Source organism: Aulonocara stuartgranti (assembly GCF_965226115.1).
Source record: "Aulonocara stuartgranti genome assembly, chromosome: 22".
Taxonomy (NCBI): domain Eukaryota; kingdom Metazoa; phylum Chordata; class Actinopteri; order Cichliformes; family Cichlidae; genus Aulonocara; species Aulonocara stuartgranti.
The window spans coordinates 21,082,501-21,095,209 of NC_138957.1; the positions used below are offsets into that span (position 1 = coordinate 21,082,501).

The 12,709-nt window shown below is 42.2% G+C and overlaps 1 protein-coding gene across 2 annotated transcripts in view; it reads left to right on the top strand.

The window, feature by feature from the left end:
- Positions 1-11,778, top strand: part of pard6gb (par-6 family cell polarity regulator gamma b) — a 39,138-nt gene extending 27,360 nt beyond the window's left edge. For both annotated transcript variants that reach the window (XM_082521986.1, XM_082521987.1), the window contains exon 3: positions 10,195-11,778. In XM_082521986.1, coding sequence (XP_082378112.1) covers positions 10,195-11,258 — 1,064 coding nt within the window. In that variant the 3' untranslated portion in view covers positions 11,259-11,778. The remainder of the gene's footprint in view (positions 1-10,194) is intronic.
- The last annotated feature ends 931 nt before the right edge of the window (positions 11,779-12,709 follow it).

Consider the following 12,709-nt stretch of genomic DNA (forward strand, 5'->3'; position numbering starts at 1 on the left):
GGCAGCGGAGGCTTTTGGGAGCTTAAATCAACAGCATGTGTTTTTTGGGGTTGGAAGCATGCATATGGTCAGCAGAGAGGCAGCAGGATTAAAAGCAGAAGCAGTAGTTGGTTATGTTCAAGAGAAAGATGAAGGGAAGGAAACTTGATGAATCCCACCCCCACCCCACCACCCACCCCCGAAGGCATTTTGTAAGTGGGAACACTTGATGGAGTGTACATTGTTCCTTTTTGAAAAGTTGAAGGAATGCAGGACCTGTCTACTTCGCCACACTCCTCCCTCTTTGATGTTTCACTCTCCCCTCCTCTGTGCCTTGTCAGCCACCACCCCCCCCTCCTACACATAAACACAGATTAATCTCTTAAAGTACGCGTGCACACACTCCCTTTTCCATTAAATGCACTCCTATTTTCCCTTAACTTGCATCTTCCCTTCTGACTTGGCCCGACACCCACATACGTAAAGTTTCTGGTGGTTTGTGAGGTCAGAGGGGGCGTGATGGGGGTGGGCGATACCTGCAGCGAATCTCAAACCTGTGACTCTCTCCACACCCCACCACGCAGACGAGCCAAGCCAGAGTGGAGCAGACAAAGCAGCTCCATTTAACTTGTCCCAGATGTGCAGCCCGGCCTCTGTGTGCTGCAGAAACTGTTAGCTGAATGAGTGAAGCCGGTGTGAACGCGGTGCGTGCAGAGTGTGCACCCAAAATCTGTATTTGGCACAAGCTAAGACTGCTGTTTCCCTGAAGCTAACGGTTTATATTTCTAAACTGACTGTCCCTTGTTTTTATGTTATCCCATAATTTTTATTTTTATTTTTTTTATTATCTACCTGAAGCATGCAGAGAATATGAATGCAGACTAAACAAAGGATTGTAGGTCTTTGAAGTGTTAAGCAATCTCCATGATAGTCGTGGCTCTAAGCTGTGGTTTGCTACCATCTTTGTGGAATTAGCAGGTTGAAGGAGTTCACATTGAAGTGTATTTATGTTTGGATATATCCGTATCCTCTCTGTCACTTGTGGATGAACTTGTTTGAGTGAAAGTAGGACTGCAAAAATTAAGAAATGCTTCACTGTCGAATTGCCTGTATGTGCATAAAAAGCACAGTGAGATTTTACAATGTTAAACAGTTTAACTAATAATTAAGTGACTAGTTGCAACTGCAGTTAGCTTTGATGTATTAAATTCCACCGATCCTGTAATCCATTTTCTTCTGCTGATCCATTTTGGGGTCACAGTTAGGGATGGATATCGTTTAGGTTTTATGCAATACAAGTGCCAAACCGGTACTTTTGAAATGGTGCCGGTGCTTAAAGAATGGAGAACACTTTGTCCAAAAACCTCTTACGTTTTTATTTTTAGAAGTCTTTTTTTTTCTGCAAAATGATAACAAAGTTAGCCTTTTCTGTTGATACAACATACCTCCTTTGGTTGGAACCAGTGCTTAAACAATGGAAAACACAAACTTTGTCCTACAACCTCTCATGTTTAGCTGCTGTTGTGTTTTTTTTTTTTTTTTTGTTTTTTGTTTTTTGTTTTTTTTTGCAGCTATAGGGCATATATGGTATCACTCTATCAAACAAGAAGACAGCCGCATGTAACTACGATGGTGTTTGCTAGTTCACCTCCTTATGTGCATTAATTTAATAATGTGGTTAGCCTACTCAACGTAAATTACACACGAACAACATTAAGCTACTCACTCAGAGAAGAATGGCTGCTGCTGCCATCATCATCATCATCATCCGTCATCATTTCTGCTACACTGGCAGGGCTAGGGGCCAGGACTCTACTCTTCGGGTTCTTTGGGGGGGGATGTTGCTAACTCCGGGTTCGATAACACACCCGCAGTAGATGTGCTCGGTGTGAGGTCTTGCAGCAAGCTATCAAATACGGTGCATTTCTCGGCTTTTGAAAAAAACGCTATGCGTCGCCAGGTGTTTCATCAGATTCGAGGTGTTACCTCCTTTGCACAGTATCACCTTAAAGCACTTGTTGCAGGCTGCTGAGTTTGCATCTTTTTCTGTGAAGTACAGCCAGACTTTTGACCGCTTCGCCGTGTGCGTTTTTAATCTGTAGCTCTGCTCTAAAAGAACGTATGTACCTGGGCCTGCCTACTATCCTTGGAAAGGTAAAATGATTGGCTACAATCCAAACTGTATGACAGCTCAAGAAGAAAAAAAAAAGCACCGAAATAAAGCACTGAAATCTGCGCTGCTTTTCGGTCTGGTTACTACTGTTTATGTCAGAACCGGTACCCATCCCTAGTCACAGTGGGGCTGGAGCTTTTCCCAGATGTCATAGGGCAAGAGACACCTTGGACACGTCACTTCTGTCACAGGGACAACATAAAGACACCCATTCATGCTCTAGCTTCTTTCCCCCGCCTTTTATCAGTTGCAACAATGCCATTTGTTTTCTATCTCCACACTCTTATTTTGAAAGTTTCCCTAGCTGACAACCAGCTACCTTTTTTGGCCTTCCTGTCTCATGTTTCTTTACCACTTGCCATGACCGACTTTGATGCCACTGTCTTGGATTGCATTTGGTGACTGTAGTCTTCATTCTGCTGTGGACATCTGAAGGTGTCATTAAACCAGAATCTGCAGCAGGTGAAGAACTGGTTCATGTGGGAGAATGTAGTACCACTGTTGCTAACTGCCATCCAAGACGGTGGAGCTGGTCGAACCTCAAGGCTCAGTGATAACTCTGATTTAGCTGCTTATTGCTCTAATATACAAATGTTACAGTGTGAGTCCACTTATAGATCTCCTCCCCTTTACTGCCGTAAATATAATCACATTCTGTTGGAAACACTGAATGTCATGGAAATACGGTAAACCTTAATATGGTCTGTGCATTCACAAAATCACTGAAACTTCCAGTTAGCTCCTACCCTAACCCTCAGTGCAGCTGTCTGTTATAACCACGCACATTTATCGAGCTTCTCCAAATTTCCACTCGGGCTCTGCCTCATCCACCCCTGCAAGAATGTGAAATATGTTTGCATGTTTAAAAATGTCTTTATTCAGTCTGGATTCCTTTTCCATGTTAGTGTTAGTTGGAAAAATCTTGGCAGTAGTCTGCTCCTAAACACAAAGAGGGACTTCTCAGCCATCTCCAAAAGGGAGGCCCGGACACGTCCAAGAAGACGGATTGTTTTGGTTCCTCCATTTGATACTGAGACAAAGATGAAAACCTAACCTCTCATTTAAAAGATACTGCACGCTGCATTCTGAGTTTTTCTTGCCTTTTTTTTTTTTTTTTTCCTTTTTTTGACATGGGAAAGAGACGTAGAAATTTGCTGCTCAGCTCATTCTGCTGTATTTGGAAGCGTTGTGTGAAACCACAACGGATAGTCATGAAAACCAGCTATTTGCAATCCCACGCACAAGGAGAAAGCAACACAGAATGCTCTGCATTTCATTAAATCTCGTCTTTTCTAATGCAAACGGGACAAAAAAAATGTAAATGCGGGTAAAGTGGGGAAATGTTTTCAGTAGGACGCATAGGCTTCACTGTCCTGCATTGTACTGAGCTGTCTGGTTTTGTCCTGCGAGGCTCTGCTCTGTCATGTGAGGTTTCATCCTTTCCTGCATCATGCCATGTTCCTGGTGGTTGTGAAAGTGAGGAGCTCCCAGCTGTATGTCTGTGTGTGTCTGTCTGTGGGGCTCAGGAATGGAGCCCACTGCCACAGCATCCAGTGACCTAATGCAAAAGGCAGCAGGGTCAAGCCCTATTCACTGTTCTCTCTATATGCCTCGTCTCTCCCTCTCCAGTGATTAGTCTCTGCTGTCACTAAGCACTTTGTCACGCTTGGACGAAGACCCTGGTGGGGCCTGGAAGGGTTGTTGGGGCACAGGAATGTCACATGCATAGCTGTACTGTAGCCGGATAGACCAGCAGACTGATGCTTATAGGCTGCTGCTGCAGTGAGCTGATAAAATGCCATGTCCTGTGAAAATTCTCCATATCCAACACTTTTTTTTCTTTTTTTTTTTAAATGAGCTGGGAAGTCGGAACTTTTCAGCATTATGAGATAATGCTGAAATTATGAGATAAAGTTTTACGTTTTGGACGCAAGGACGTTTTGGCGTGGTCCGTTTATACCTGCAATAACTGCAGAAACACAAAGTTCAACTATTAATTACCCTTTTAGGTTGACATTTTTAAAATTTTTATTTATTTATTTACCAATAGCAGTAGCCTGGGAGGTGTTGGATATGATGGCGAAGAGAAAACGAGTGCTTTACTTAAGTACCAAAACTGCAAACTAGTGCTTTTTGTTTAGATTGGCCTCGTGGTTGTTTTTGAAGTTCCTCAGCTTGGCTGTTTGTGTCTTGGTTGTATCTGGGCTCACACCACTGTGGAGACCACTGCTAAAGCTGTTAACCAGCTGTGTGTGCAGATGCCTCGACCCACTCCCACATTATGACAACTCTTTTTGCAGTGATAAAACCATAAAGCTTAATATCACTGATTGCATTTAATTCTTCCAAAAAACAGCTTTTAAATGGTGAGGAAATGAAGCTCAATCAAGACTAGCATGCACGTGAGATTAGCCAGTCAAATGCCTGGTATCATCTGGCATTGACATTAGCTTATCTTCTGGGGTTGCCCTTTGGCATACCTGAACTAACACTGTTTGATTAGTGTCTTACACCGTATTTGCAGCAGTGTTTAACTCCTATGTACACTCACATGATGGTACAAGACGCACTAATAACTGACCTTATCAGTTCAGGCTCTGGTTCCAGCAGGTACTTTGTTTTTCTCTGTGGTTGCACTCTTTTCCTGCACAGGTGCAAGCAAAGCTTTTAACATACTGCTCACACATCTTGAAGGTGACCCCTAACACTTTGTATGTGACAGTGTGCTGGACTGATGATGTTAGACAGAGTAGCTTATACAAGCAAACACACCCAGGTCCAATTCCCTGCGATTTTATTTCCCTCCGTTAAATCATGCGTGTTAGCCATGTTGTATCAAACATGAAATTACCAAAGCTGACAGAGAGGGCTTAAAGCACAGCCTCAAAATGGAAGTGCACTCTTGCTGTGTTTCATTTCCATCTACTTTGCCCCTCTGAAGTTGTTTTGAGTCAGTGGGAATGTCAGAAGACCTGCCAGGAACAAGTGTGCAGTGAGGTCCTAATGGCTGGGTCGTAAAACTTTTTAGATTCCTGCTTTTTATGGGAAAGGCTGGAAAAGCAGTAGGACTTGAAAACGCCTTCTTTTCACAGTTTTGGTTAACTAGAGGTGGGCTTGAGTGGATCAGAGGCTATTTTTCCAGTTTTTCCCCCTTTGGCTTTGTAAGGTGTGAACAGTATGGGGCATTTAATAGCAGCTGAGAACCAGGCAGAAACTCATTTGCTAACCAGCCTTTCAAGGATTCATTAAAAACTGTGGGTAAAACAAACAGAAAAATATATATGTCAGCAAAGGCGCTCATTAGCCAAAAAAAATGATAGTCAGGTTTAAAATAGGCACTTGCTGTGTCTTGTCTTGACGTAATGCAGGAGTTCAACCTGATCGGAGATATCGCCGACTAACCACCACATTCTTGGAGTGGCAGGCACACACATCAACAGAGAGCAGAATGTAGACTCCTTTTCACCTCTGACCTCAAAGCAGTCGGAGCCACATAAGGTGGTGTTCTGGCATCGTGGTGCATTTGGAGCCAGTATTGCTAAATAAAACTCCCTTTCACATGTTGATTTAAGCATTGCAACACTGAATTCCTCTCAAAGGAATCAGAGCTCCCGTATTACCTTTGCTGATACTTCACACCTCAACTGTTAAACGTTATTTTTGTTTTTGTTTTCATTTGTTTTTTTTCCATCTGTCAGCATTCAACCTCACTCCTCTGGTTTGGCTTGGCTTGAGTTCTCTAGTATTTCTGGGCAAAGTAACAGTACAAACAGCTGTTACTAGCGAGTGTGCATGCATATAAGTGTTCCTAAATTTGACTCATTTTCTATTCCATACTGTGATCAACATTTAGTCTTCTCACGGGCTTTTAATTATTAGGGCGAACCTGCAAACACTCAGCATTGACCCGGCATTCTTTGATCAGCGGGTTCACATCAGCTTACCCATCATGCTTCATCGTGCTGCAGGGATTAGGTTTGTCAGGAGTTGTTATGTTAACCATCGTGTTATCAGCTGGAACATGCTCACTTTGGGTTTGTCTGCGTCTCCCACACTTGGCAGGGCTATGACACTGATGGTTCATCCTTACTCGGTTCTTTTCCAAGTAGTTGACCTTTTTAATAAGATGTAGTTTAGAAACATCTTCTTTTTCATGCAAACGTTCAAGTAAGAGAGAGTTTTCCTGCTTTATTAAACCCTAAAGAAACACATGTGAGTTTACCAAGAAGGCATACAGTGTCTGTGCTTATGTAGAGGGGTTTTCAACAGGCAGCAGACACTAGGTGTTGAGCTTTTGCAGTGGAAAGGTGCTTTTTAATTTGATTAATATATTACCCCAGTCCAGCAGACAGACATGAACTAAGTTTTGTGGCCACTGTTGTTTTCTTCTTCTACTCAACATCTCAATTTGATTGGCTACATATCACCTAACTAGCTAGATATGATCCATCATCAGTTTATCTACTGATTATTTTCTTGAGAAACAGGTTTTTATAAGGACTTTTTTTTTGTTTTCCTAAATATAATATGACTTCAGGCTTTCCCGTGAAGTGTGTTGCAACTCACAGCGTTGCCTCTGGCTGTTTGTCATTGTTATTTAATACCTTTTGTCGTGGCTCTCTTGGCTCTCATTCTTTCATCAAACTATGTGGTATTACTTAGTGTTTGGTACTTGCCTGCTGAGGTGTATGGAGTTTGAGGCTTTCTTTTTAGAGAGGTATACAGCCGTCTGCATACATTTTGATTGTGTCACAAGTCGTTTTTGTTGTTGTCATCGTTGTTGTCTTGGTTTTGTTTTTATAAATAAGATGGAGGGAAATCATAGTATTGGAAATAAAGAAGATAATTTGGGGCAGATTTTATACAGTGACCCCTTTTTTTTTTTTTTTTTTTTCCCCCTTAAATGCAAACACAACCCCAAACAGCTTAACTAGTCTTTCCTCTTCAGCTCTTCCCCTTTGGGTATATCAGCACACCACTGTAGTCTGTTGTAAATATGCAAGTCCCTTAAAGCAAATTACAGAAATATATGCTTCTTTGGGGTTTTGCAGAACAGCTGTGAGCCATTGCATACAAACTACAGACTTTTCAGTTGGGGGGGGGGGGGGAAATCATCTGTTGCCCCATATACCGCGATGATGTGGCGCGGCATTGCTTCAGACTGAGGTGAGGGTGTGGAAGGAGGGTGTTGCTCCGAAAACCTGTAATGACATTCTAGCTGCAATCCCACCCAACATGGTTCCCATCAGACAGACTTTCACTTGTGGTAGAAATTCCCGCGCTACAGCGAATGCCTCGTCTGGTTTCAATCAAATCAGCTTCTGCTGCAACATGCACAATACATTTTAGAATACCAAGCACCAAGTTTGATTATGTTCAGACTGTCTCTGCTAAAAAATGCATTTTTACAAAGCAATTTATTCTTCCTTATCGGGCACTTCTGGCACAGCAGCTTGGCTTGAGTCTTTGAGGACTTGACAACATTATTTCATGCTGAGCCAGGAGATGTCAGTCTTATAGTTTGCACATTTATCATTTCTATTTTTGCCTTGTTTTCATTGTGTTTCCCCATGATTTCTACGGTCGACAGCACTGCCGATTTCATGGGAGCTGCTTCTGTTCACCTGACAGCATTAAGACCCTGAGCACACGTTGCGTTTCACAACAATTATATTCTTTTCTCTACTTTTCATGTCCATCATACAGACATTATCAGAAAGAGATATGACACTCAAAGTATTCTGAATAGAAATTGTAGAGCTATGTTAACCTGCCGATGTTTAACTTTAAAGTTAATTCTCCCAAAAAAATTAATTCTCTAAAAACAAAAAATTGCAGTTGTCCCACCCTCTGACCCCACAGAGCCAATCAAAACTGATGCATGCACACAGTCGAGGTTCGCGACTTAGCTGCCACCACAGAGCTGGCAGGTATTTTGTTGTTAAGGTTGGGCTGTAGGTAAGTGTATTCAAAACATGACTTAACCCGCCTGGAAAACTTCCCAGATTCGTTGCCAAGATGCATGCCAAGAGGATGGATTTTGGAAAAAATTGAATATATTGCTTAGTCATCAGTCTGCACACAGAAGTTGTAGAGGGAGAACATACAATGATGATGAGTCGGCACTCCATATGGAGGTGTATGGCAAAGGTCCTGAGGCTGGAGCTGGCTCAGAATTGAAATTTATTTCAGTGTTTGAATAAAGGCCCAACAAATACTGTGTGCTGAACCATCAGTGCACAGTCAAACACACAATTTCATTTTTTTTTTTTCTTCTTAAAGTGTCCCTAACAGTCGGGCAAACATGAGTCATAGTAATGGAAGTGCTGGAGCTGATTCTCCTGTCTGGGGACCTTCGCTTCCTGTCACATCACGGTTTACTGTGTCCAGATTTCCTGCCTGCCTGAGAAGAGAAGATTAGAGAGCTATTTTTTTTTCCTCTCCTCCTCTTATTTGCATCTTTGTCAGAAATACAACTCAGTGAACATATGTGTAATCATATGTGAGTCAATGTGAAACTGTAAATACACATTCATCCCTTTTTTAAAAAAAAAAAAAAAAAAAAAAAAAAAGGTTTGTTGCTGTTGTTTGTTTAATGCTCAGCAGTGATTACTTTTTTTTTTTTTCTTTTTTTTTAAATGTCAGTCATTCACTGACAGGGTGATCCAAGCCACTGATTTCCAACCAGGGAAAAAGTACCAGAGGAGGTGTTTTTTCTGTAGCACAATTTTAATTGAAAAGATGAGTGAACCTGAACAAATTTGGCCTGAGAAGTTAATTAAAAGTAATTAATAAATGCAGACAGAACAAAAGGTAAGGGGTGACTGGGTAAAATTGCTATTTAAAATGATGTTCAGAGCAGTTATTAAATTACAAATGAAAATTGATCAAAGTTCAATAATGACTGAAATGGCTAAAAGTAATTCCTAGAGACTTTGTGTAGTTAAAACTGTAACTGCTCAAAGCTTTAACATATCTGATAAACTCTCTGACAGTTTGACATGATGACAAATGATTAACATTATAAACAATTAAGAGTTAAATAACAGTTGATTGGAATTGCTTCAGAGTTGGGGGGATGATGTTGTTCCTGTGGGGTTTGTCAGATTATAAAAAGGCTAGGGAGCACTAATCAAGTCCACCATGAAGGCCTCCATTGTTTCATCGATGGCTCTGAATCTGTGGTTGGAAACATCGAGCATTAACTGAGATTAGCAAACAAATCTTCCCTCAGCTCATTCTTTCCACATCGTGTTGTCTCATTGTCCTTTGAGGTCACTTGTGAACTGAGGTCGTGGAAGATGGTTCACTTTCTAATTAGCTATAAAGAGCACAATGAGGGGTTTTGTTTTTGTTTTTTTAACATTTGATACTGAGTTGTATGGGTTATGGTACATGTACCTCATGTGACTTTGTATCTGCGTGCAGAAATGCAACCCTGTTATCCATGTAGCTGCAGCCTGGTAGCAGAGGGGTGGGTCACAGCTTTCTGCACTGGAATGCTCAGCAAACTCAGCAGTTTACACACACACACACACACACACACACACACACACACACACACACACACACACACACACACACACACACACACACACACACACACACACACACACACACACACAGCTTCTCAGCATCTGAATCTAGTTGACCTGTTCAAGTTGCACTTTTGCATAGAAACCTTGTGAGTAAACCTCTGAGCACTCCGGTGTTGTTTATAACTTTCCTCTAATTAAAATATTGTGTCAAATCTGGAATAAAAGTTGTGTAAATGATTAGCAGGTGTTTCCCAGGACAGTTCGGGTCAGCTACATCTGTGCATCATTTGCACAAAGGTTTGTAACAGAGGTTTTGATAGTCCTTTTTATCTTGTTCCGTTCCAGATTTATATTTTTGTTCTTTGACTAGTTTTCCATGATTCATACTTGGAAATAGTTATTTTTCTATGGGGCCTTGGTTTAACACATGGAAGATAAACATTTTGAAATGGTTTTCTTGTCACTAAATCTTTTTCTTTCTCTGTCTCGTCTCTTTCTTTGCAGAAGAGATAGACTATACCAACTTTGCCTCCAACACCATAACACGTAAGAAGAAGCCTGTGGTCGCGCTGCGCAACGACGTCAACCGCAAGCGTCCTCACATCCGCATCGGCATGCCACAGGACTTCCGACCCGTTTCCTCAATCATTGATGTGGACATCTTGCCTGAATCTCACCGCCGTGTCCGCCTGTATCGCCACGGTTCAGACAAACCTTTGGGCTTTTACATTCGAGATGGAGTCAGCGTGCGCGTGACTTCTCACGGACTGGAGAAAGTACCTGGCATCTTCATATCTCGGCTGGTGCCTGGAGGTTTGGCGGAGAGCACCGGGCTGCTGGCGGTTAATGACGAGGTGCTGGAAGTGAACGGCATTGAAGTGACGGGGAAATCCTTGGATCAGGTAACAGATATGATGATCGCCAACAGCCACAACCTGATTGTTACCGTCAAACCAGTGAATCAGCGCAACAACGTTGTCCGCAGCAGCAGGATCTCCGGCAGCTCGGGCCAGTCGTCCGATAGCAACGGCTCAACCGGTCACATGTATGTAAACATAGGGGGGATGCCACCTTCTGGGGCGCATGGTTATCAGGATGACCTGGAGAGTGACGAGGATAATGACGTCGTCATAGAGAAAAACATCAAGAGGCCATCTCAGAGGTCCAATGCTTCGCTGGCATCCAGTGCGTCCCGCACACAACACCAGAATCCGACCACCACCTCAGGCTCGGCGGCCCCTCCGAGCCCTCCCACACGACCACTATCGGTGGTCTCCACTGCTTCATTCCACTCCCAGCAGAGTCTAAATGGAGGGTCCCACCACCACCAACACAGCAGTCTTAGCTACCAGTTCCACAAAGACCTTAACCTTCAGCATAACCCACACCAGCAGTCCCTTCACAGCCATCAACCCCACGCGCAGCTTCATCATACCAGCAACCCAGCCCTCCGCCACAGCAACGGCAGCCTGCACAAAATCCTCAGCTCACTGAAAACTGACCCACGAAACAGTCTCGCACTTCCCAGAGGAGGGGTGGAGGAGGACGGCACTGTCATTACCCTATAATACTTACAAACACAGACACACAAACATCCCGACTGCTCAGAGACTAAACTGGAACAGCTAAATAATGAGCATGTGCGTGTTTTGTCAGATACTAACTGTAACTTCTGTCTGGTTTTACAAAACCTTTGATGTTAGGAAGTTGCAAACAGGAAAGAGCATTGTGTACATATTTCTTGTGTTTGTTTTTTTTAAAGTCATCTTTATCATACATGAGAAAATTTGTATGTTTTGTAATAAGCATCAGAACAAATAACTGTTTTTAGGCGAGTCCACTATCGTAGTTCTGAATGTACCTACAGCCTCGTGTCTTTACTTAGTGACCACTTTTTATTAAGACCCTTTTCATTCTTCTTACTGGGACCAACTGGGGTTTGTTTATGTGGATGTTTTAAAGAGTAAATCTATATTTCTTATATTCTGATGAATGCTGTGTAGAGTGTTTTTGTTTTTTAATAGGTCTTTTATGCTTTATGATCAAATCCGTGTATCTGTTTCAATAAATTATTCTGTCTCACAATTATGCAAACTATAAATGTGATGTTTGCTCCACTACTTATGCACTTAATGGCTTCTAAATTGAGACAATCATTTCTGCATTTATATAATTATCTTTTTAGCTTGTTAGAGCTTTCAAACTACAACTGGTCACTTCATTAGGCACACCTTATTGTTGTTTTAACTCCTTATTCATGGCACTGATTCACAGAGGTGCTCATTCCTCTGATATTTTGGTCAATATGACCCGATAGCATCACATCATAGCTACAGATTTCTCGACTAATGTCATTATCCCATTCCACCACATTCTTAAGAATTGAGAGCTGATGACAATAGAGGCCATTTGAGTACAGTGAACTCACTGTCATGGTCAAGAAACCAGTTTGAGGTTTGATTTGAATTCTGACATGGTGTGTTATCCTGCAGGAAGCAGCCGTGGGTACAGTGTGGTCATAAAGGGATGGAGATGGTTGGCAACAACACTTTGGCTGTGTGTCGCTCTGCACTAAAGACCCCAGAGCATGCCAGGAAAATATACCCCACACAGCTACATCACCAGCTTGAGCATCTCTGAAAACAACATCATCTACACACCGTGGTTCTAACAAGTGATTTGTTACTGCAACTTAGAGCAGTGTGACCATTCTCCTCTGACCTCTGACAACAACTCATTTTCACCCAGAGAACTGCCACTCACTGGATTGTTTTATTTATTTTTGGGGGGTGTTTTCTCTGTAAACTCTAGAGATGGCTGTCTGGGGAAAATCCCAACATATCAGCAGTTTCTGAAATACTTAGACCAGCCCATCTAAGTATTTCAGCTATGCCACTTAAAAGTTACTTAAATCAACTTTCTTCTACATCCTGATGCTCTGCATGAACTTCAGCTGGTTTACTGACCACATCTACATGCAAAAATGGATATGAGTTATGTTATATACAATTTATATAGA